Source organism: Magnolia sinica, chromosome 7 (genome assembly GCF_029962835.1).
Source record: "Magnolia sinica isolate HGM2019 chromosome 7, MsV1, whole genome shotgun sequence".
Taxonomy (NCBI): Eukaryota; Viridiplantae; Streptophyta; class Magnoliopsida; order Magnoliales; family Magnoliaceae; genus Magnolia; species Magnolia sinica.
In genome coordinates this window covers 67,668,850-67,691,437 of record NC_080579.1, presented here as the reverse complement: position 1 = coordinate 67,691,437, position 22,588 = coordinate 67,668,850, and the positions used below count along the sequence as shown (strand labels likewise).

General features: G+C 39.0%; 1 protein-coding gene across 4 annotated transcripts in view; it reads right to left on the bottom strand.

Annotated features, from left to right (window-relative positions):
• LOC131251416 (tRNA ligase 1) overlaps positions 1-22,588 on the bottom strand; it is a 180,241-nt gene that overhangs the window by 12,459 nt on the left and 145,194 nt on the right. For all 4 annotated transcript variants that reach the window (XM_058252098.1, XM_058252099.1, XM_058252101.1 and 1 more), the window contains one exon: positions 6,533-6,635. In XM_058252098.1, coding sequence (XP_058108081.1) covers positions 6,533-6,635 — 103 coding nt within the window. The remainder of the gene's footprint in view (positions 1-6,532; positions 6,636-22,588) is intronic.

Sequence of the window (22,588 nt, the reverse complement as noted above, 5' to 3'; positions counted from 1 at the left end):
ATCATTTTCCTTGTCAACAAGTCCTAAGAAAAAAAAAAAAAGTTGGTGGGAAATAAAGTTAAACAATAATTCAAACTTTTGGTAAGACTACTAACAGACATTAGATTTGTGGATAAATTTGGAACATGAAGCAGAAAGGATAGGATTAGTGATTATTAATATTGATATCACCCTTTCCAGAAATGGAAGATAGGGATCCATCAGGAACTCATACTTTATCCCTTTTAGATGATGGACTATATGAAGGAAAAATGAATGACAAACTTATCATGTGATCTAATGCACTTGCATCAATGATCCATGATGGACAGGATGAAGGATGATTGGCAAGGTTAACAGACACATTTATACGTGACTTTGCAAATCGAGAACAAGCAGATGGATATTCTAGTTTGGAAAGCAGATTGTGGAGGCGTTCCACGTCCATGAAAGATATTGTCTGAAGTTGAAGATTGCTCAAAGGGAAGTGCAGATATGTTAGAGGAATTAGCACCTAAGGAATGAGAAGAAATGGCAACAACAAGACCATTAGATGAAGGTGATTGTCCAAAGCGGTTGAACTTGGTTGGTCAACCATGGAGATCCTAACGAGTCTCCCATGTATGCCGGATTTTTCCACAATGGTCACATATCAACTTGCCATTCTCATTAGGCGCTCTATTCTTCCGATTGTGTTCTTTTCCACTCCCTAGGGGACTAGAAAAGATAGCAAGAAACAAGCTGAATGGCCATTGTTAGAAAGAATTAATTGCATGGCATTCTTCCGATTTTCCTCGCTCCATACCAAAGGATAAACTCGGTCCAATGATGGATGGTCATCTGCACATGGGTGAACTCATATTCAGAATTCAACCCAACCAAAAATTCAAATATCCGGTTCTATTCAACCTATTTTTCTGTCTCCCTATCCCATTGTAATAATTAATAATGATCCAACTTTTTCTGTAGGCCTTGAAGAGTGGAGTAATGAGTACTGAAACTTTTCTCTCCTTAATGGATAAGAGCACTATTTTATAATTTTTGGCAACTTTATCTCAATTTTCTTTGGCTGTCCATAGGAACAGAAAACCTCTAATAATATGAGATTTCATAGAATTAAGTAGTTAAGACATCACCATGAAATTTTCTTGTCCGATTTATTGTACGAGGAACCATTCATTGTTAGTTCTCTAACTCGACAATTCACATACCTTAGTTTTCCTCACCCACCGACATACATCTTGACAGATTGAGACCATTCAAGGAAATTCGTGTCATCCAACTCATAGTTGTGATTTGCTTGCTAGGGTTGTTGCCATAAATACCTACTGTAGAAATGGAACTGGAGTCCCTAAAAACAGATGGACTTGTGCATAAAAACTGGAAGTCTACATCTTCTGACAAATAGCCCTTATATATTCACAATGAGTAGCAAAAAATATTCTTCAGAAGATCAAGAGAGATAAATAAAATTAAAAAAAATAAAAAAAATAAAAATCATTGAATCTGACCAAAACAAGGTTGTATGACACCCTATTTTCATTAATTTCATCAGATCTTTCAAATCTGATTGAAACGAAACAATTCTTGTTTCTAGATATGGCAAGTGGTCAGATGCACCAAATCCACATGGAAAAATCCCCCAAAAAACTCTCAAGGAAACGTACTAGCAAGAAATCTAAAACAATATATAGTTTTGGGGCATTCTCCGTTTTGAAGAAAAAACCATACGTACCAACAAATGCTGAAAAAATCACAAAAATTTTCAAAAATCATCCTCTTTTGGATGCCATACTTTTAGCTATCAAGGGACCTAGACGAAGGCACACGGCTGAATCGCCCGTACGGCATGATGACATCAGCAGTGGGTTCCACCCAAGACACCTCCCATCAACTCCTGGATCTTGCTCTGATACCAATTAAAAGATGAGTGATAGCTGCTAAGATTGGAATCAGTGTTCGAAGTATCGGTATTGCTACAAGTTTCGCTAGCCAAGGATACGGAAATAATATCAATATCGCTGATAACAGGAAATGCAGGGAAACAAGGGAAAAACGGTGGAATTTTCAGCGAAACTTCAGGAGATGTTAAAATGTACATATTTGCATATTTTGAAATTTAAAAAAAAATTGCAAAAAGAATGCACACATAATAAGTTTCCATTTAATGGGGCCTTAAAAGCAAGTGTTGTTGTAAGAAATCAATCCAACCATCCCATCAATCCTATTTAACCATCCAACCTTCCATCCAAACATCCATCGATATTGCCAAGTATCAACAACACATGATATTTCACCAAGAAATCATCAACAATTAGAAAGGAAACAAAACATTGTGGTCTCGATATCGCCCATGTTGTGATATCGATAATATCGAGATATTAATATTATCAATGACAAATTGAACATTACATACAACCATGTATCCATGAAAAAAATTAAAATAATTTTTTTTTTAATAAAGAAAATTTTGATGATATCAATATGTTGGCGATATTATTGAAATATTGTCGATACACTTATGATACAAGCATTACCTAGAATTTACATAGTTGAAACTATTGGCGATATTGATGCATTGGCAATACAAGCAACACCTAGAATTTACATAGTTGAAAATATTGATGATTACATTAGCGATATTGATACGTTGGCAACACTTAGTGATACATTGCTAATACCTAAAATTTCTGATACTACCAGCGTTATCGGTATCGCTACTAGTGTTATCGATATCGCTGAGCTAGAGATAAAGATAATATTGGAGATATTTCGATAATATTGGAGATAATTCGAACACTGATTGGAATATAGGACGATAGGAAGAAGAAGAGAAGAAATCAAGAGAAAGAAGAGAGGAGATGGATGAAAAGAGAAGAGTTAGGACGTCAGACCTCTTCTTTTCCTGTTTAGCTTTCCCTTCAAGTCTTTTTTTAATAAAATCAACATTACCCCTAAAAAAACTACATATAAGCCCCCAAATGCCCTTTATTACATAATGGTCCTTGTAATCTTATATCTCAACAATGTGCATGGCTAGATGGTCCAAATCTTCAATCTTTACGGTTGGATTTGCCCAAAATTTAATCAGGAACCCTTGGATGGGCAATTCAATTGGCCAACAATAGGGCCACTTTGTGGTTTATGTTGGATGGCAAACTATGCTCATCAATGCATCACACCCTCTCCACTAATTTCTCACTGCAACTACACATCCATCTCACAATAGACCATTATCACCAATCTCAAACCCCCATTATGGCATCCAACCCAAACTAACTCAAATCTCCCACCCCAATTGCAAAACAATTTCACACCCTAAACTCTACTAATCCCAACAATTTGACAACTGTTATAAAAACTAAATCTAATTGCAATAACCCGAGTAAATTTTAGGGCTATAATTTTTTTCCAAAGATTTGAAGTGTTCATCATTTCATCTATACATCCGTCCATCCATCCATCCATCCATTAAGATGGGGAAAACATGCATTTTTATATCAATCTTACCATTAAACATGACATCCGATCGTTAAATTAACTAATAATGCATATATCTAACCATCCAAACATTCATTCATCCATCAATTAGCATGATCATGCATCATTCATCAAATCTAATCATTCATTTACTTAATAATCAAAGAAATGGATCAATCCACCCATTCAATGACCTATCAAACCATGTATCTAAGCATTCACTTATTCATCTAACTAATTATACATTCTTTCATATGCAAAATCAACCATTTATCCGTTAGATAACCTATTTACTCATTTATCATGCAATCTGCCCTGTAATTATAAATTTCAGCCATACATGTACATAGACTAGTAATTTCGCTCATGATTGGCCATTCATTTTATAATGGTGACCACACACTATTTGTCACAAGAAATGTATGGATCACCACACATTTGTACACACATTATTTACACAACGCACTTACATTATGCATATTTTCACACACACACCACACGTGATGCAGGCTCCGAACATACACATATAACATGTGCACATGCCACACACATGCACACACCACGTGTGTGCCTGGACTAGAAGAAGCTTCCATGAAACTTCCTCCATAACCCCACCACTCATAACCCCCCTCCCCCACATTATCCTGTGAATAAGATCTTTACTCGCCTTTTTGTCTTATTATATTTTCCATAGAGATGTTTTGTTTGCTGTATTAATTTATGAAGAAATCAAAGAAATCTTATTATGAAGAAATCCCCCCACACTATCATGTGAGTAAGATCCTTACTCACTTTTTGGCTTATTATATTTTCCATTGAGATGTTTTGTTTGTTGTATTTTTTTATATGAAGAAATCAAAGAAATCTTATTATATTTTCTATTGATTTGTTTTGTTTTGTATATATTTTTTCTTACTTATTTGTAATTGTGAAGAAATTAAAGAAAACAATGGCCTTTGTACACAATGGGTTAGTTTTTGGAAGAAGACAGATTCTATACTTGATTGGCCGTTTGTACCATCGATCACGCATTCGAAACTATCCAATTCGGACAATCTCTTGGGCATAAAAATCTGAACCTTGTTAAGGATGTGAAATTTGCCCATCAATGGGCCATGTTTGGACATTGAATACAGCCCAAGTGAGCCCTGATTTAACGTCACTTGCAGCAAAGGTTTGGGCATGATCCGACAACCATTCAGGGCCACTAGCCCAAAATATTGCCCAATTGGAGTCTGTATGGACATCCAAACTGTCCTGCAATTTTGTCAGAAAATCACTTATATGGGCCAGTGTTTGCTGACCTTTAAGCACGTTGATATTCACTATTTTGATAACCAACCAAACATGCTTATTGTTCATAATTTTAGATATCTAAAATTATGCAATAAATGCTCCACACACTATGCATTGCTATCCATTATTTGGCACATCAAAATCATGAAAATTGGGGCTCTTTCTTGACGTGTAAGGACCACACAGTTTGGGGCCTTGATTAGAAAGCCAAAAAGGTCCCAAATCTGACCCATTAGATGTACATTTGGACCTTTAAATCTGAACCATTTGTGCATGGGTAAGTGGGCCCAATCAGGCTGGTCCTGACATGCTCATATAGCCCCATGTCAATCAGTGTCAGAGCTCTACGGAAAAAAATAAATCAGAGTATTGAACTGACCTAAACGGGATTGTTGAACTGAACTAATTTCATGGATTTGTTACAAGGTCAAAGGGTCTCATTGGAGGGGGGGAGACGGTTATGGGAGTCTTATAAAGTGGGACACTTTCAAATAAGTCTTTTTATTCTATTGTTTGTGCATAATCATCTAAAGGACCTATGAACCGTATTCGTCATATTTGGAAGTGCCCCTGCCTTGTGACTTAGAATTCTTGTGGCTAGTAGAAAAGGAAAAGGTTTTTACAATTTTGGTCATTTAAGGAACAAACAAGTAGGTGTTGCTGTTCCCAAAGTATATGGTGGAGGTTCTCCTCATTTGATTGTGGACTTGTTCTAGATGTGGCATTTTGGTAGTAGATCCTGGAAAAGGTTGGCTCTTTGCCTCTTTCAAGGCATACCGCCTTGCTAGTATGGAACAACAAAACTTTCAAGGACATTTCATGCCCTCATCTGATATCTTTCTTAAGGGCAGGATTGAATAGGCTAGATATCTCCAGTTTTTGTTAAGGGTTCTCTGAAATGTTGAAAGCTTGTCATCTGAAGTCTTTCTCAAGGCCAAGAGGTTTGTTATGGAATGGGCTGGCTCATCTCTAGTTTTGGAAATGTTTGAAAGGGATGGTCTCATTGTTGCATTAACTCCTACAATACATGCATATCTAAATATTTGAAAGGAATAGACCCCTAGTTGCATTAACTCATACATACATACATACATGATATATACAAATGAAATGTTTTGAAAGGGGAGGGACTCATAGTTGTATTATTCTTACATGTATGCATCCATACTTCTCCACCTCTTACTTGTACATGGAAAAATAGGCTGAGTCAAACAAACTTCCCCACTGCCTTGTATCTGTAAAACTAGGCTGAGTCTTGAGTTGAACCACACATACATACATACATCTATATATAGTTCTACTACTACTACTACTTGTATCTGGAAAACCAGGCCGAGTCCTAAGTTGACCCAGGATGCCAGGCTAAGTCTCGCTAAGACCAAGAAAAACAGGATGAATCACATTAAAAGTCTAGCCTGCTTTCGCTGACTCAGTCATCCACTTTGTAAGCAATGATTTTAATTATTGATATGTAACAACACGCAAATTAGATGTAACTGTAATAACCCTATAAAGTACAAGTGCATGTCCACCACTGGCACTGTCAGGCATAAGTTGAGATGACATTTCAAAGTTGTTTTGTTCATCCTTACCATGAGTATACAACTAGATAAGATATTCAATATTTTGAATTATTTACTGCACTAAATTCCGCATGCTGGTCAGACAATCTCTCAAAACACCATCAATTACAAAATGCTGGTAGAAATAGTTGATAACATATTGCATCATAAAAGTCGATGAAGTTAGAAAATTGTATGACAGAAGCAGCAGAAACCTGAATAGAGTTCAGATACTCAGCGTTTCCAAATAAAATCTCCCGCAGCCGCTTCTCCCATTGAGCCCATTCCCTTGCATATGATCCTTTAGTGGAGTCCAATCTAAATTTGTTATTGGAAACCAATTCATTCCACCAGTCAGTACGGGAAACTGACATGCAAAGCTAAAAGCAAATAGGTGGAAATATGAAATTGATACTATTGTTCGACAACACCATACAAAATGACAATTTCAGTAGTAAAATCATTTAAACTGACATGCAATGATAAAAGCAATTAGGCAGAAATATGAAATTGATATTACTATTGGTTTGACAAGGCCATACAAAATGAAAATTTCAGTAGTAAAAGCATTTAAATTTTCTCACAAAACAAATGCAAAGAAGCACACATTATCCATCTTTCGTCATGAAAAGCCAAGAACAAATCTTTTATGTCCCAACAGAAATTCATTTCATCATCCATACAAAGTGAAAATGAATCTAAAGATACATGCACAATCCATCTATTTTTTAATGTAAAATCTAGAACAAATCTTTTAAGTATGAAAAAATTAAATACAAACTTTGTAAACCAACCAAAAAGAAAATCCTCCAACTCTCAAATGGAAGTAGAGATCACTGAGAGTCACTTATGTGGAATGGAAGACTACTTGAGCTACTTGCCCACAAATCTATGATCAACTCAACGAGACTGCCTTTGACCAGGAAGGGGGACTAGCATTGACTTGCTTTCCTCACTTGTTAGGACTGGGGACTTATCCCTGACTTCCGACACTGGAATTGGCCATATGGGCAAAGAAGCCCCTTGAATCAATGCAGTTTGCTTGAGTCAGAAGGTAGGGGTTTGATTGAGTTGAACAGTCACCCCATGTTGACTGCTTACTTCTATTTGTTCTAGGATACTATGAATAAAACTAATGTGTATATAGTCAGTGAATGGAGTTGTACAACTTGATATGCAATTATAAGTTCTAGAAAGACAACTTTATGCAATCCACACACATGAATATTTAAATGTAAGAGTTCTAAGGGCTTAAAGAATATTGATTCAAATAGATAAGTTAATTCTCAATCATAATATGTATGTATGGGTGTCCATCACGGATCCAATCAGACCTTCATTCTGATTGGATCCGTGATGGATTAACTCACCTTCATCTAGGAGCCCTAAAGGTTGCTCTTACATTTCATGGCCGTCCTGGCATGGAAGTTGCGGCAAAAGATTTCACTCCTTGATACTCGCTTCAAGAAATATTCTTAGGCTTGAATCAAAGACATTTAAACAACTCTCAATGCCTGAACTGTTTTCATTACTTTGTTTCCAAACTACAATCTGACCCTTCAAGATCTATTCCTTCGCCAAGCCCTAAAAGCTCAACTCCAGATTGTTAGAATAGAAATGAGTGATGGCAGCCACATCGCCACTTTTCATTATCAAATGGCATTCTGACTCCAAAATCACGCTCTTCTTCTTCCCTTCAATGGAATTAGCCAGTCACAGGACGCTCTCCTCCTTAAAGTTGATGGCCCGAATAGTGTTCCTAAGTGTAATTTTGTCCCCGGGTAGCTTACAAACGACCAACTCAAGGCTCTCCTTCCTTCTAGATGGATAACAACTTATGAACAACTCTAGACCACAACCCAGGTTATCCAGAATACTCAACCGGTCTACATATGTAGGAAGATGGGTCTGTGGAAACTCGTTTTCCCACATCCACTGATGAAGAACAGGTGTTCTCCACACCACTGCTTTTTTTTTTTTTTTGCATGAACTTCCTTGCTAACTCTTTTTTTTTTTTTTTTAAGAGCTATTTCATTGATTAATAGAATTTACAAAACCTTCGGATGGGGACCAACAAAAAGGGCGAGCCCCACCTATCATATGCAAGAAGAGACCGGAAAAAACTAACGGCAGAGGACTCGTTACCGAGAAAACCGTTTCCTGATCGCCCCAAGCCACACTCTATCAAGGAAGAGGAGACCCCTTACCTTCTGCGGAAGCTCAGGGAGAGAGAGGAACAGGGCCGAACCTTGATGGTTGCTTCCCAAATTGGCCATGCTATCCGCCGGCCCGTTGCCTTCTCTAAAATTATGACAGAACGTGATCTGGCAATGGGTAGAAAGGGTCCGGATTTGATCTATCCAATACCTCCATTTCCAACCCGCTTGAGAAGAGCACATTAGGAGGTGCACCACCAGGAGGGAGTCGGATTCAACGATGATGTTCTTCAGCCCATGATGGAGGCAGAGGGCCGGATTGTCAAGGATGGCCCGCAATTCAGCCCTTGTGTTGGAAGCAATCCCATAACCAGCGTAAAAAGCAAATCGGAAGTTACCTTTGTCTCCCCTACACACTCCACACCACTGCTTGAATGGAACCTCATACCCACTACAAATACAACAAACGACCATCCTCTCAATGTCTACTACATTGACTAGTGTCGCCAAAACAACAAACACATCTAGTGGGATGTTTGTGATTATGATGACTGTTACTAGGGTGACATAAAAGAAGAACATTGGAAAGAAAAGTGGAGCAGGCACTTGCTTAAAACCCGCTATGAAAATGGTGATACAGAGGTTGGGCTCTTAAGAAAACCCTTTGGAAAGTTCGAATATTATGTGTTATACCCAAAATCAAAGCCGCGACAGCAAAAGAAGTCTTCCTATCATATTCAAACACCCTATCAAAAGCCTTAACCACCAAAACCCACTCTTTCCACCTACTATCAAAAAGCCATTTCAAAAATACCCTTAAAAAATCAACCATCCCAATTGCCTTCCACCACCATCTCTCCCAGCTGTGCCATACCTTCCAGAAATCTATTTCATGGGCGCCTCTTCATTTTCATGATTCCCACCTTTTCCTCCCCCATAAGACTTTGAGTACCCTCCGTCAAGGGAAAAGCACATTATGGAAGATCAAAACTCCATCAGGAAACAAGCCATATGGTACCACCAGAACAATCTTTGCTGCTGAAGTAGCCTTGAATTGGCAGGCTGAAAATGTGGTCAAGTAAAATCAAGCCCTCCAATAGATCCTCAACTCCCAACAACAATTGCTGGCTTAGACAAAAAAAGGATTCAGAAAATTTGGCCCTGATGATTCATGTAAAAATTGCCTCTGGAATAACAACTTTGCCACAGTGCTCAGACAGTTTCTAACAGGCAAAGTGTTAGTTCCCTCATTGTCCCTTGACAAAAAGAAAAGAAGCTACTGGAATCTCATATTGCATTAATTCAATCCTCTCAACAGCCTCAGCCAACCCTTCTCCAAGCTTTCCCTCCACATCTCCAACCTCTCCCCACTTTACCACATCAACCAATTATCCAACCACAACCATTACCACCCTTGTAAACAACCTCGAGCCCTTTTAAACCGACCATTACACCAGTCCTCCAAGCGTATATAAATTCACAACAACCTTCCTCTTCCAAGCCTAGCACAACCTCATCCAAAGCCAAACAAAAATCTTTACCAGGCACGCCTTATTCACCACCTCCAGCCTACTTGTGAAAGACTACGAAGCCTCATCTCTTCCCAACTATTCACCATTACCCCTTGAGCACTCTGATCCAAACGCAATCTCCTTTTTCCTGCGAGCAACTGCCATCAACCCTGCACCCTCTCTCGGCTTGCAAGCAGAATTCGAAAGCATGGATACCAATAGCACTCATAATTCCCTCTACAATGTTGAGGCCAATGATGACCTTCTAAAAGTATTCATGCAAGCTCCAACAGAACAGGTTCCAACAGAAGAAATCATGTTTGACGCATCAGGCACTGATCAGGCCTCCGAACCTAATCCGCCACAGATTCCTACTTGACTCAATTTCGCAGAGACCATTGATAATAAGCATCTGTTTACTTTGGATGACATAAAACCATCTAAATGGCAAGATCGGATCTTTGAAATGTACTCATGGTGTGCCGCAGAGCTCCACCAACCAAATGCCACAATAACCCGGACAATCCGAAAATTTGTAGATCGTCTCTTTGGGCGATTACGAGAATAGTGGACAAGCCTTGGAGAATACCGCCAGTTGCAGGCCTTACAATCCCCTACATTTGAAGCTTTTATGGGCCTCTTGTACAACGAATTCATTGGCACCATTGATGCATACCAAAATACAGCTCGAGAAGAATTCCTAAAAGAAAAGTTGTGCTCCTTCAACAAAAAGGACTTGGAAGCTTAATACAATAACATGTCATGCCGATTTTACATCATCAACGACATTGATGATGTTACCCTCAAACAATAATTCTTAAACTCTCTCCCCGAGCCTTTGGGAGATGAAACCCATAAATTGTTGGTGCTAAAAGGACAAACCCTTTCACATGTTGCCCTTGGTTTCCTTCATGAGCTAGGCCTACAAGCAGTCGTAAAATTATGAAATCAACACAAGTTCATGAAGAATGTTGAGAAACTTGGCCATAAGCTTGGCAGCGCATGTATTCACCCCTCCTTTTCCATAAAATGGCGAGATCATGGATCTTGCGAATGCTCCACGAAAAAAAGAAAAAAAAGAAAAGAAAAAAAGAGGCATTATTTCTGCAAATTGCATGCTCCATCCTGCGAATGACATTCTTTCCCACCTCATCCAAAAAAAAAAAAAAAAACCACTTCACTTTCAGTGTCGCAAATGGAAGTTCCTTTTGACCCAAGAAGTTCCGTCATAAAACTGTCGACCAATGCTATCTTTGTAGACAACGTGGGCATTTCTCCAAAGATTGCCCCCGGCATAATAAGAAGAAGAACATGGCCATAATACAAAAAGCAGAAGAAGTAGCTACTTTTGCATAGTCATACATCAAGTCAGCCTTCTCTGCCGATGAAGATTTTCATCCTCAATCTCTTATAGCTATTGAAACTTTCTCCTCCTCTGAGGACGATCACTACCCTTATGAACCTGATTCAGAAGAAACCAATGCATTCTTCTCCCTTGAAGAAACATCATCACCATCCAGCCCATACCTTCAGTCAAAATCCAGCTCGTAGAACCATATGCCAAACCAATCTATCCAACTGCTCTTCTTGACATTGGAGTAGCCTCCTCCATTCTTAACCCTACCATCCTTCCTCAATCCTTTTGGCAACCACATACCCAGTCTTTCTGAGTCACTAATGGAAGCATTTTTCAAACCCACCTGATCAGCAAAACAATGATTCTTAAATTCCTTCCCTAACTAAAAATCCAACGCAAATTCCTCGACTTAGCACTCACCGACAAAGACCTCATTGTTTAATTTGACATTTTGCATGCTTTGCCTCATCTCAGATGAACAGCCGATGGCCTGCATTGTAAGTCTCATTTCCTCCCTTGGAGTACCAAACCCGCTATATTTAGCATTGGCCTCCAGCCTACAAAAGACCCTGTCGAAGAACGTCTCAGACAAGAGTGTTGTGCAGACAGCCATGCAAACTTTCAGAAATTAACATGATCAACCCTTGCGGAGAAGTCCTAAATTCTTTGTCCACCCGCCATTCAATAAAAATGAAGATGCAAATCCCACTAAGGCGTCTCACAAGGGCATGACACCTAAGCATTTGGCTTTAACTCATTCAAAACTACCTGAATTATTGACACAAAAACTCATCCAGTCTACATCATCCCTTGGGCTTGTGAAGCTTTTTATGTCAATAAGAGAGTAGAACAAATTTGAGGAAAGTTGATACTTGTCATTAACGATCAACCCCTAAATGAGCTCCTGGCCGATGAAAAGTTCCCTCTACCAACTCAAGCATCACTCTTCAAGCAACTTTCATACGCTAAAATATTTTCCAAATTTGTCCTGAAAGCTAGCTTCTAGCAGTTAGGTCTCTATCCTAAGGATAGACTAAAAACTACATTCACAATCCCAAATGCCCATTACCAATGGATTGTTCTCCCATTTAGACTGAAAACAACTCCATCTCTCTTTCAATAAGCAATGGTGCGCATTTTCCGGCCCATGTTACAAAATGCGCTCATTTACATTGATGATATCCTTATGTTTTCAGCCACTAAAGACAATCATGCCCATCTTCTTGAACAATTCTACTCCATTGTTCGCCATTATGGAGTAATGCTTTCTGAGAAGCAGATGATCCTCTCTGCTCCAGATGTGGATTTTCTAGGAACGCAATTTCGCAATGGCACGTATAGTCCTCAACAACATATTGCTACATGCATTAATGAGTTCCCTAATGTTCTTATAAGGGCTAAAAAAAATCTAGCAATTCCTGGGACTCAAAAATTACATTGAAGACTTCATACCACATCCGGCGCCTCTTCGAAAGCTTTTGTCCAAGCAACTATCTGCGGATGCACTACCATAGTCGCATGCTCATGCCAAGGCCGTTCAAAGTCTGAAAAAGCATCTCTCCCCACTTGGCATTCCATCATAACATGGAATGCGAATTCTCTAAACTGATGCTAGCAATGAACATTGGGGAGCGGTCCTCTTTCTCGAAGAAGAACATTGGGGAGCAGTCCTCTTTCTCGAAGAAGATCATTGGGGAGTGGTCCTCTTTCTTAAAGGAGACTCCTCATTCAAAAAAAGAACCACCTGCGGATACAAATCTGGAAGCTTTAAGGATTCAGAGCTACATTATCATTCCACATTTAAAGAGATCATTGCAGTTAAAAAGGCAATCACGAAGTTCTAGATTCACCTCATTAGACACACCTTTCATGTTGAAATGGATGTCCTCTTTCCCCAACATGTTGAAGTTCAAACAAACACACCTTTCATTGTCTATCACATTAAAGGAAAAACAAACACACTTGCAGATTTCTTATCTCGACACCCTCAAGATTGTGTTTCCAACCTTAAAGAAAAGACCAACAGGCCATATTGTATCTCAATACTACAGCCATTCTATTTCTACCCAATAGACAGAATTCCGGTTCTCCCAACCCAAATAGAAAAAAATCATTGTTGACTCATTCTTTGCACACCACAACCCTTTTCAACTCTGCACCCATCTTGAAATCCATTTGCTAAATAATCCTCTTCTTGAGCTTATCCCTTATCCTGATTACTCATATCTTACTCCTCTTTCTTTTAAAAATTATTATGGATGCACCAAAGAACTCTATCTCCTATTGTACCTTTTCCCCACTCATACAATGGTTGTCGTTTTCATTGCTCCTAGACTCTCCTCTTATCTCATCCAAAAGGAGCTAGGCCGATTCCCACAAACAGATTCACGGTGCAAAATGCTAAAATGGATGTAATGGTTCTATTCCATCCACTAATGGCATCGTATTCTTGGAGAAGGCCTCACCAGCAACCACCAATTTGTAATGATCCGTTTCCATATAAACCAACAAATCATTACAACTGTTGCAGATGACTCTAAAAGACACCCCTTTGCTCGCTACTCCTTCGTAGATGCCCAAGCAGAAGTTCAAGGATGGTATAACTTTGATATGGCCAGACATCAATAGGCCTATCGCATGGAATGGCATGTATTCATACATGGAATCCTTCAGGCCAACAATGTCAACCATTCCACCATCCCCGTAGAGATTCTTGAGTGAGCAGATGTTTGCCCCATGACAACTCCAAGCGAATGATTTGCTTATACAATGATGAACTACTACGAGAGACGTGGACCGCATGGTTGGCATGACAAATCTGGCCCTATAGAGATCGAAAGCGACTACGACTCTGATGGCAATCCACTCTTTTCAAAGTCTAACGATTGAACAAGCATCCTCTCTTCTCTAGGTTGCACAGCACAATGGCCCACCAAAATGAAGCATGATTACTATAGCAATTACTATACTTAAGTATTGATTAATGATGTAATTCGGTACTATTATAATATTACTATTGTGTCAGTAGCTATAACATTGTATCAATTTGTCTTTTGTGTAACACTGTAGTGTCAGTAGAACATTGTAGTGGAATAGAAAACTTGCAAAATCCGGATACTTATTCGATGGTCACTGTAACAGACATGAATCGATGAAAAATCCAGACCTCCCCATCTATAAAAGGAGGCATCCTATCATTCTCCAGGTAGAGAAAGTCCTGGCCAAGAGTTTTTTCCTTCTTTTGTTTTATTGTAATATATATGTGTGTGCGTGTGTACAGAGACACACAAACAGACATATGTGTGTAGACATATATTTTTCAAATCATTATACACACATGCACATGTGTGTGTGTGTGTGTGTGTGTGTGTGTATCAAACACAATAAATGAATATATGAATACCAATAACTAGAAGTTCTCTAAGCCCACATGAATATCAAGCAATCCCTATCCACATGCAAGCACACGAGCCAATATGGCACACATGGTGAGGTTCGAGCTTTTCCATTAGTTGCACCACATTATTTAGGTCACTTGCCCCAAGTATCAAATCATTACACTCACTGGGTGGGCCATAAGGTACCCAAGAAACGGATGGCTAAAACAATCTTCTTAGCCATCCATTTTAGTGTACATTGTGTTTCCACGTGAAGGGTGAAGCTCCCTCATTTTCAAGAAAAAGATCTAACGAACAAAGGTGTGGCTCCCCTAATGAGAAGGCTCATATCGTACACGACTTCGTATTGGCACATGTGCTTGCACGTGCATGGTCAATGCTATACATTAGCTTAAGTCACATGTAGCCTATGCTACACACTACTTAGCATACATTGCACGCTACAAACCGTACGCTACAAGTTATTTCTACCAAGACATTAAAATCAATTAACGTTTTCAATGATTTGTTAGATTTTTATATTTTTAATAAAAATTAGTTAAAGTTAATCTTTTCATTGATTAGTAAAATAATATAAGTAACAATACTAAGGTTCTGTTTAGAAAACTAAAAAATAAGGTCTGAAAATTAATTTAGTTGTTGAAAGCTTAAACTGCTAAATTTATGTACTTATTAAGTACTCAAAAATCCGTTTAGTAATTTGTCTGAAAAAGGTCTTAATATCTGAAAACAAGTATTTTCTTTCACAAAAAAACCTGTTTGGTAAAAAACAAATGTCTGAAAATTGACAATTTGTCATATTTGTCCCTATTGTCTCAATTTCTATTTTTTGGAGAATATGGGACAAAACATGCTATTGCGTTGCCACCAAATTTGGCACACCTAGCCCCCATCCACATACATCTCTCAAACATGACCCCTCCATTAATGGACCATGTGCTATACTCTTCTTGATAGAACAATCATAACCCTTCGATAATACTACGCATTGAGTACCATTGAATTAAATAAATATATGAAATAAACAAAAATTATCCACTATATTAAAAAAATCAAACACTTTTTTTCATCCCTTGGATATTCTCTAGAGTGACATATTTATAATAATAGAAGTGTTGACTGCAAAGTTTTTAGGCATATTGGTGGATGTCCCGTTAGACAAATGCTTCTGATCATTAGAACATGGGTTCCGCATGTACAAATAGCACTATTATCTCGGCCCAACATTAGATGGTACCTCTTAATACGTGTAGGCCATAATAGGAAACAATGGTCATTGACTATTAGAAACTTTTTGTGGGCCATAAAGTGATCACACTGATTGTTTAATGGCATGTGCCTAAGAAGGAGGCAGATTGAAGGCTTAAATGGACCACAACAGAGGAAGTAGTGGAGATTGAATTCCTACGATTGAAAACTTCCTAAGGCCTACCATGATGTTTATTTGCCATCCAACCTGTTCATATGGTCGCATAGGCCTCTATGAAGGGAAAAAATAAATATCAACTTGATCCAAAACTTCTGAGCCCCCCAAGAAGTTTTCAATGGTAAGCTTTCAAGCCCCACCACTTCCTGTGATGTGGTCCACTTGAACCTTCAATCTACCACATTTATTTCACTCATGCCGTAAAATTATTTGTCAAAATGGATGGACGTCATGGATAAAACATATAAATCACAGTGGGGTTATGGAAGTTCACTTTTGGTTTTCTTCTCTCGACCTAGAATGTGCCCACCTTGATGTGTGTATTCAGTATCCACCTCATTCATCCGTTTTTCCAAATCAATTTAGGGAATTATCTGAAATGCAAAGCAGATCCAATTATCAAGAGGACCATACCATAGGAAACAATGGTGATTGACCATTAGTGGGCCACAAAAGTTTTGGATCAAGCTGATAATTGTTTCTACCCTTCATTCAGACTTGTGTGAACTTATCAACAAATTGGATGGCAAATAAAATATACAGAAACATTAAGGTGTGCCCTAAGAAATTTTTAATGGTACGGTCTTCAATCACCATTGTTTCTGGAGTATAGTCCACCTAGTAATTGGATTGTCTTAATTCTTACGATCATGTTCTAAAACGATCTGAAAAAACGGATGGACGGAGTGTATATAGAATATACACATAAAGTTGGGCCCCACGGTAAGGGTTCTAAGGTCTTGGGTGAGGTTGGGACTCATCTAATCTATTGCCAGCACCACACAAGCAATGGAATTTCTTGACATGTGAAATTTACGTGGGCCCCGCGATGATGTATTTCTTAGACCACACTGTCCATCCATTTTTTTTTTCATATCATTCCAGGATATGAGACCAAAAGCAATGCAGATTCAAAACTAAAGTGGACTACACCAGTGAAAACAATAGGAATCGATGTTACCGTTGAAAACTTCTTGGGGCCATAGAAGGCTCTGATCAAGCTAATATTTGTATTTTAACTTCATCCAGGTATGTGTGATCTTACGAACATGTCAGATGGAAAATAGGCCTCATGATTGTCCATAGGAAAGTTTCATTGGTAGTTTGTTCAATTGCCACTGCTTTCTCTGGTGTGGTCCACTTGAGCTTTGAATGTGCCTCATTTTTGGGCTCATGCTCTGGAATGATCTGTAAAAATTAATGGATAGTGTGGATCTAAAGTATAAATCATTGTGGGGCTCAGAAAAGTTCCACATGTTAGAAGTCGTGTTGCGTAGAATTTGGGAGAGAAATCCGTCGAATCTTACTAGCTTGAGTTGTCGGAAATGACGTGGACCAATAAGAAGCCACAGCATTGGAATTTCGTGCGGCTTCAACACAGACGATCTGCACTCAATCCGCCTACTGGACGGTGCTCTATGGGCCCCACCATAATGTATGTGTTTTCTCCACACTGTCCATCAATTTGGTGAGATAATTTTAGGACATGAGCCCAAAAAAAATGAGGCAAATCTAAAGTTTAAGTGGACCACACTACATAGAGTAATGGAATTGGACGTCTATCTTTTTGAACATTTTGGGGGCCATAGAAGTTGTAGATCAACCTGATATTTATGTTTTCGCTTCATCTAGGTCAGTGTGACCTTATGAATGGTACGGATGGCAAATAAACATCATGGTGGGTTCTAAAAAGGCTTTAAATATAAATAATAAATAATAAATAATAAAAAAAAAAGAATGAAATTTCACCTTCAAAGCAAGAGAAGATTAACCAGAAGAAAGGAGCAATTTGAGAAGGATTTGGCTTCTGGATAGTTAGAGATTCTTTTTCTTAAGTAGGAGAAAAGGGAAAGACTTGGTGAGAGATCCTACAATGTTTTGAATACCTGGAAGGGTAATCTTGCCATTTTTAAAAGTTGACAGGGATGTTTTGGTCAAAATTCAACCAAAAATTTAAAAGGAAATGACTTACTGCATTTTGTAATAAGTTTTAAGCCAAGTTGCGATGGCTAAAAAAAATCATTGAATTTTAAGTGATTTTTCCAATAAAGCATTGAATGTTTTTGGTTACCAAACGGTCTGAATTACCAAAATCACTGAAAATAGCATTTTTCAGTGATAAGTTACGAAATTAAGTTTTACCAAATACACCCTAAATCAATTCCAATGCTATTTCTTTATCTTTATACTTAATCTTTTCCCTACTTTTCCTATTATTTTAAATTTTGTTTGGTAACATGAAATATAAGTACAACACCAAATAAAAATCTCTAAGTAGCATGTAGCTTATGCTTCATGCTTCAGCGCGGAATGCTAGCCTACATGCTATTCACTATTTAAAACACTAAATAGAGCCCAAAAATCAAACTAATTCAAAACACAGAGGGGTTGTACTGTTGTAGTGCCACACCATTAAAATTGTCCTGCGTGCGGGGTGATGCAGGACATGGAAAATTAAATATGATATGCAAGATTTCAGGCTTAGATCCTACCAATTCAGAAACAATCACACAAATTCCACGTCCCACATGAAAATCCAAACATTCAATTAAAAAAGGGGAATCTATGCGGGTCCAAGCCGACACAAGCTAGGACTGGACCAATAAAAATTATAAATTAAACGATGTCAAAGGGAAATAAAATCAACTACTCATGCATAAAAATCAGTCCCAAATCCAAGGGATTCCCTAATTTCAATTCAGGGAACCCTAAGGTGATAAAAATGGGCAAATCAATTAGGGATCATGTAATCTAGGGCTAGGATTCATGAAAAACGGATATAAGAGGATAAAAGATGATAAAAACCTGAGTCAAAAGATGATCCCACGTGTGGACAGCAACAATGGCCCAGACGGACGTGCGTGTGATCTCGGCCGCACGTGTGTGGGGCCCACTATTTAGAAAAAGGCCACCTTGGCCCTGGTCGGCCAGGGATGGACTCCAAAACCCCCAAATCTCAGCTCGATCCGATGTACGATTTGTGCGTGGTGCTCCACCGAAGTTTCAGCTCGCCTGCGGGACGAAATCTGGAAACCTGATGTAATGAAGAAATCTAATGCAACAAAAGGACAAATTCGAAGTACGGATGGTGGGGGAAGATGGAAAAAAAAAGATGATGGAAGATGGGGGTGAATTGGGATCGATGTGGCTTCGCACCACGGTAGTTAGCCCTTCGAAAAGGGATGGCTTCGCACCCACTTTTGAATTCTTCCACAACTCACGAAGAGAGCAGAAAAATAAAGCAGGAATTTTTTATTAACTTCAATGAATGAAAAGAACTACAAGGGGTGCATATTTATAGGGAGAACCCTATACCTAAAAACTCGCACCATGTGCGACACCTATTACTTGGCGATGAAGTAAACTAAAATAAAAACTAAACAAGGAAATATAAAGCGTTCACGATGTTCTAAATAATAACAATAAGTAAAACCTAAAATATAAAACCGATCCAATGAGTGGGCCACGATCATGAGATCCCATGGTGGGCTTTTCTTGACCATCGGGCCACTTTTCTGAACCAAAACTTGACTTCTACCTAGGAGGCCCTCCCTGGACGTCGTCATCAAGCCAGATCGATGGTGGGGTCCTCCTTCTACGTACGTACATGCGTAGGGGGCGGCGTGAGTGCGCGTGATGTCCCCATCAATTCTCCCCGGCTGCAAAGATTTCATCACTGGCGAAATAAAACTCCTGAACCGCTCCAGGATGTCAGGATCAAGTCTCTGAAGCTCCTTCTCAGTGAGCCACGTGCTGTCTGAAGCTAGGCGTGACTTCCATTTAACCACGTACTTCTGAAACCCACTATCCGACGTTGAAACTATCTGATGGTCCAGGATATCCTCTATTTCCTTTTTGGGAGTGTGAAGGTTAGGTATGGGAGATAGAGGTTGGGAAAATGAGTCGGGAAGGATAGGTATGGGAAGTAGAGGCTGGGAAGATGGGTCGGGACGGGTAGGTATGGGAGGTAGAGGCTGGGAACATGGGTCGGGACAGGTAGGTATGGGACATAGAGGCTGGAAAAATGGGTTAGGAAAGGTAGATATGGGAGGTAGAGGCTGGGAAAATGGATCGGGACGGGTAGGTATGAGATGTAGAGGCTGAAAAAATGGGTCGGAAAGGGTAGGTATGGGAGGTAGAGGCTGGGAAGAAAGGTTAGGAAAAGTAGATATAGGAGGTAGAGGTTGGGAAAATGGATTGGGAAGGGGCCATGGTTCAAGGGATAAATATGGAGAATCAGGATGGGTGGGCGAAGGGCCGGACAAAGTATCAGTGGTCCCCTGAAAAGTAGCTAAATCCTCCACATCGGATGTGAAACTAATTCCCATGAAAGGTGGAAGATCTACCTCATACACATTGAGACCGTTTCGTTTTATAATTTTGACAGGTCTAGCGCTACACGCGTGTAATTTACGAACGGCCCTCGAAGGATACCGCTCGGACCTGATACAGACCATCACAGTCCCTAATATTGAATCCTTTGAAACATTTATATTGGTCTGTAGAAAATGTGCAATGTTCATTATTAGTCTTGATCTTTTGCCTGATTTCTTGATGCCATGAATGAATGTGATGCGCAAAAGACTCTGCAGACTCTGACGACCTATAGGACAGTGATATAGGAACAAGATCAATAAGTTTCCTAGGTTTATAATCAGTAACGACTTCACGAGGACTTAGACCTGTGGACCTATTGACAAAATTATTCAACGTAAACTCGGTTGTAGGTATTACGGTGTCCCATGTTCTGGTGTGCTCTATATCCCTCCTAGGGGACTCATCCGGTAGATCATCAGGACAAACATTACGAAACTCATCCACTACCGGATGACCTCAGTGGGTAACTCTACACTAACATCTGATGCCCTCTCTCCAATCACAAGGCTGCACATGTTGTACCCCTCAAAATAGTGGTCTTGATGTCTCTCATGGGGTGGGTACACGGGTGCACGCCCATAACTGATTCCTTGGCCAACTCCATTCATTGGTCTATCCTTCAGGCCACCTGCCTGAGATTGGACATCTACCCCAATGGTGGGGTTTGTCCTGGCGATGGTCTTTAGTCGGGCAATGCGTTCATCAAGCTGCTCAAAGCATTGGTTCATTTCCAAGCGCTTAATCATAAACTCCAACTTTTGGGACAACTTGTTTAGTGACTCTTGCAATTGTTCCATGTTTAGTGCAGAGTGCCAACCAAAATTCAGCAATATAGTTGTCAAAATATAAGAGATTTTTTTATTTTTTATTTCTTTAAAAAGAATCGACCTAGTTTCTAAAAAACGAAAAAGGAAAGTTTCTAAAGAAACAAATTAGGAAAGCTTCTAAAAAAAAAAAAACAAATTAGAAAAGTTTCAAAAAAAAAAAAAAACCTAGTTTCTAAAGAAAAAGAAAAAAGGAAAGTTGTTAAAAATAGAAAGTAAGTTAGTTTCTAAAAAAGAAAAAGGAAAGTAAATTAGTTTCTAAAAAAGAAAAAGGAAAGGAAATTAGTTTCTAAAAAACAGATTAAGAAAGTTTCTAAAAAATTAGTTTATAAAAAAACAGAAAAGGAAAGTTTCTAAACCTAGAAATAGAAAACTAAGTTAATTTCTAAAATAATTCAAATAAGGGGATAACAGAAAATTTCAGCAGCTTATTTCAGGGTTTATGGACCTCTAAACAGCCATATATGATGAGAATTGATGTGTAATGGACATAAACAACCAAACCCTAAACATGTAATGAATTCCCCTACAAGAACCCTAGGCTTTGATACCAAATTTGATGCAGGACATGGAAAATTAAATATGAAATGCAAGATTTCAGGCTTAGATCCTACCAATTCAGAAACAATCACACAAATTCCACGTCCCACATGAAAATCCAAACATTCAATTAAAAAATGGGAATCTATGCGGGTCCAAGCCGACACAAGTTAGGACTGGACCAATAAAAATTATAAACCAAACGATGTCAAAGGGAAATAAAATCAACTACTCATGCATAAAAATCAGTCCCGAATCCAAGGGATTCCCTAATTTCAATTCAGGGAACCCTAAGGTGATAAAAATGGGCAAATCAATTAGGGATTATGTAATCTAGGGTTAGAATTCATGAAAAACGGATATGAGAGGATAAAAAGAGGATAAAAACCTGAGTCAAAAGATGATCCCGCGTGTGAACAGCAACAATGGCCCAGACGGACGTGCGTGTGATCCCGGCCGCAGGTGTGTGGGGCCCACTATTTAGAAAAATGCCACCTTTGCCCTGGTCGGCCAGGGATGGACTCCAAAACCCCCAAATCTCAGCTCAATCCGATGTACGATTTGTGCGTGGTGCTCCGCCGAAGTTTCAGCTCGCCTGCGGGCCGAAATCTAGAAACCTGCTGTAATGAAGAAATCTAATGCAACAAAATGACAAATTCGAAATACGGATGGTGGGGGAAGA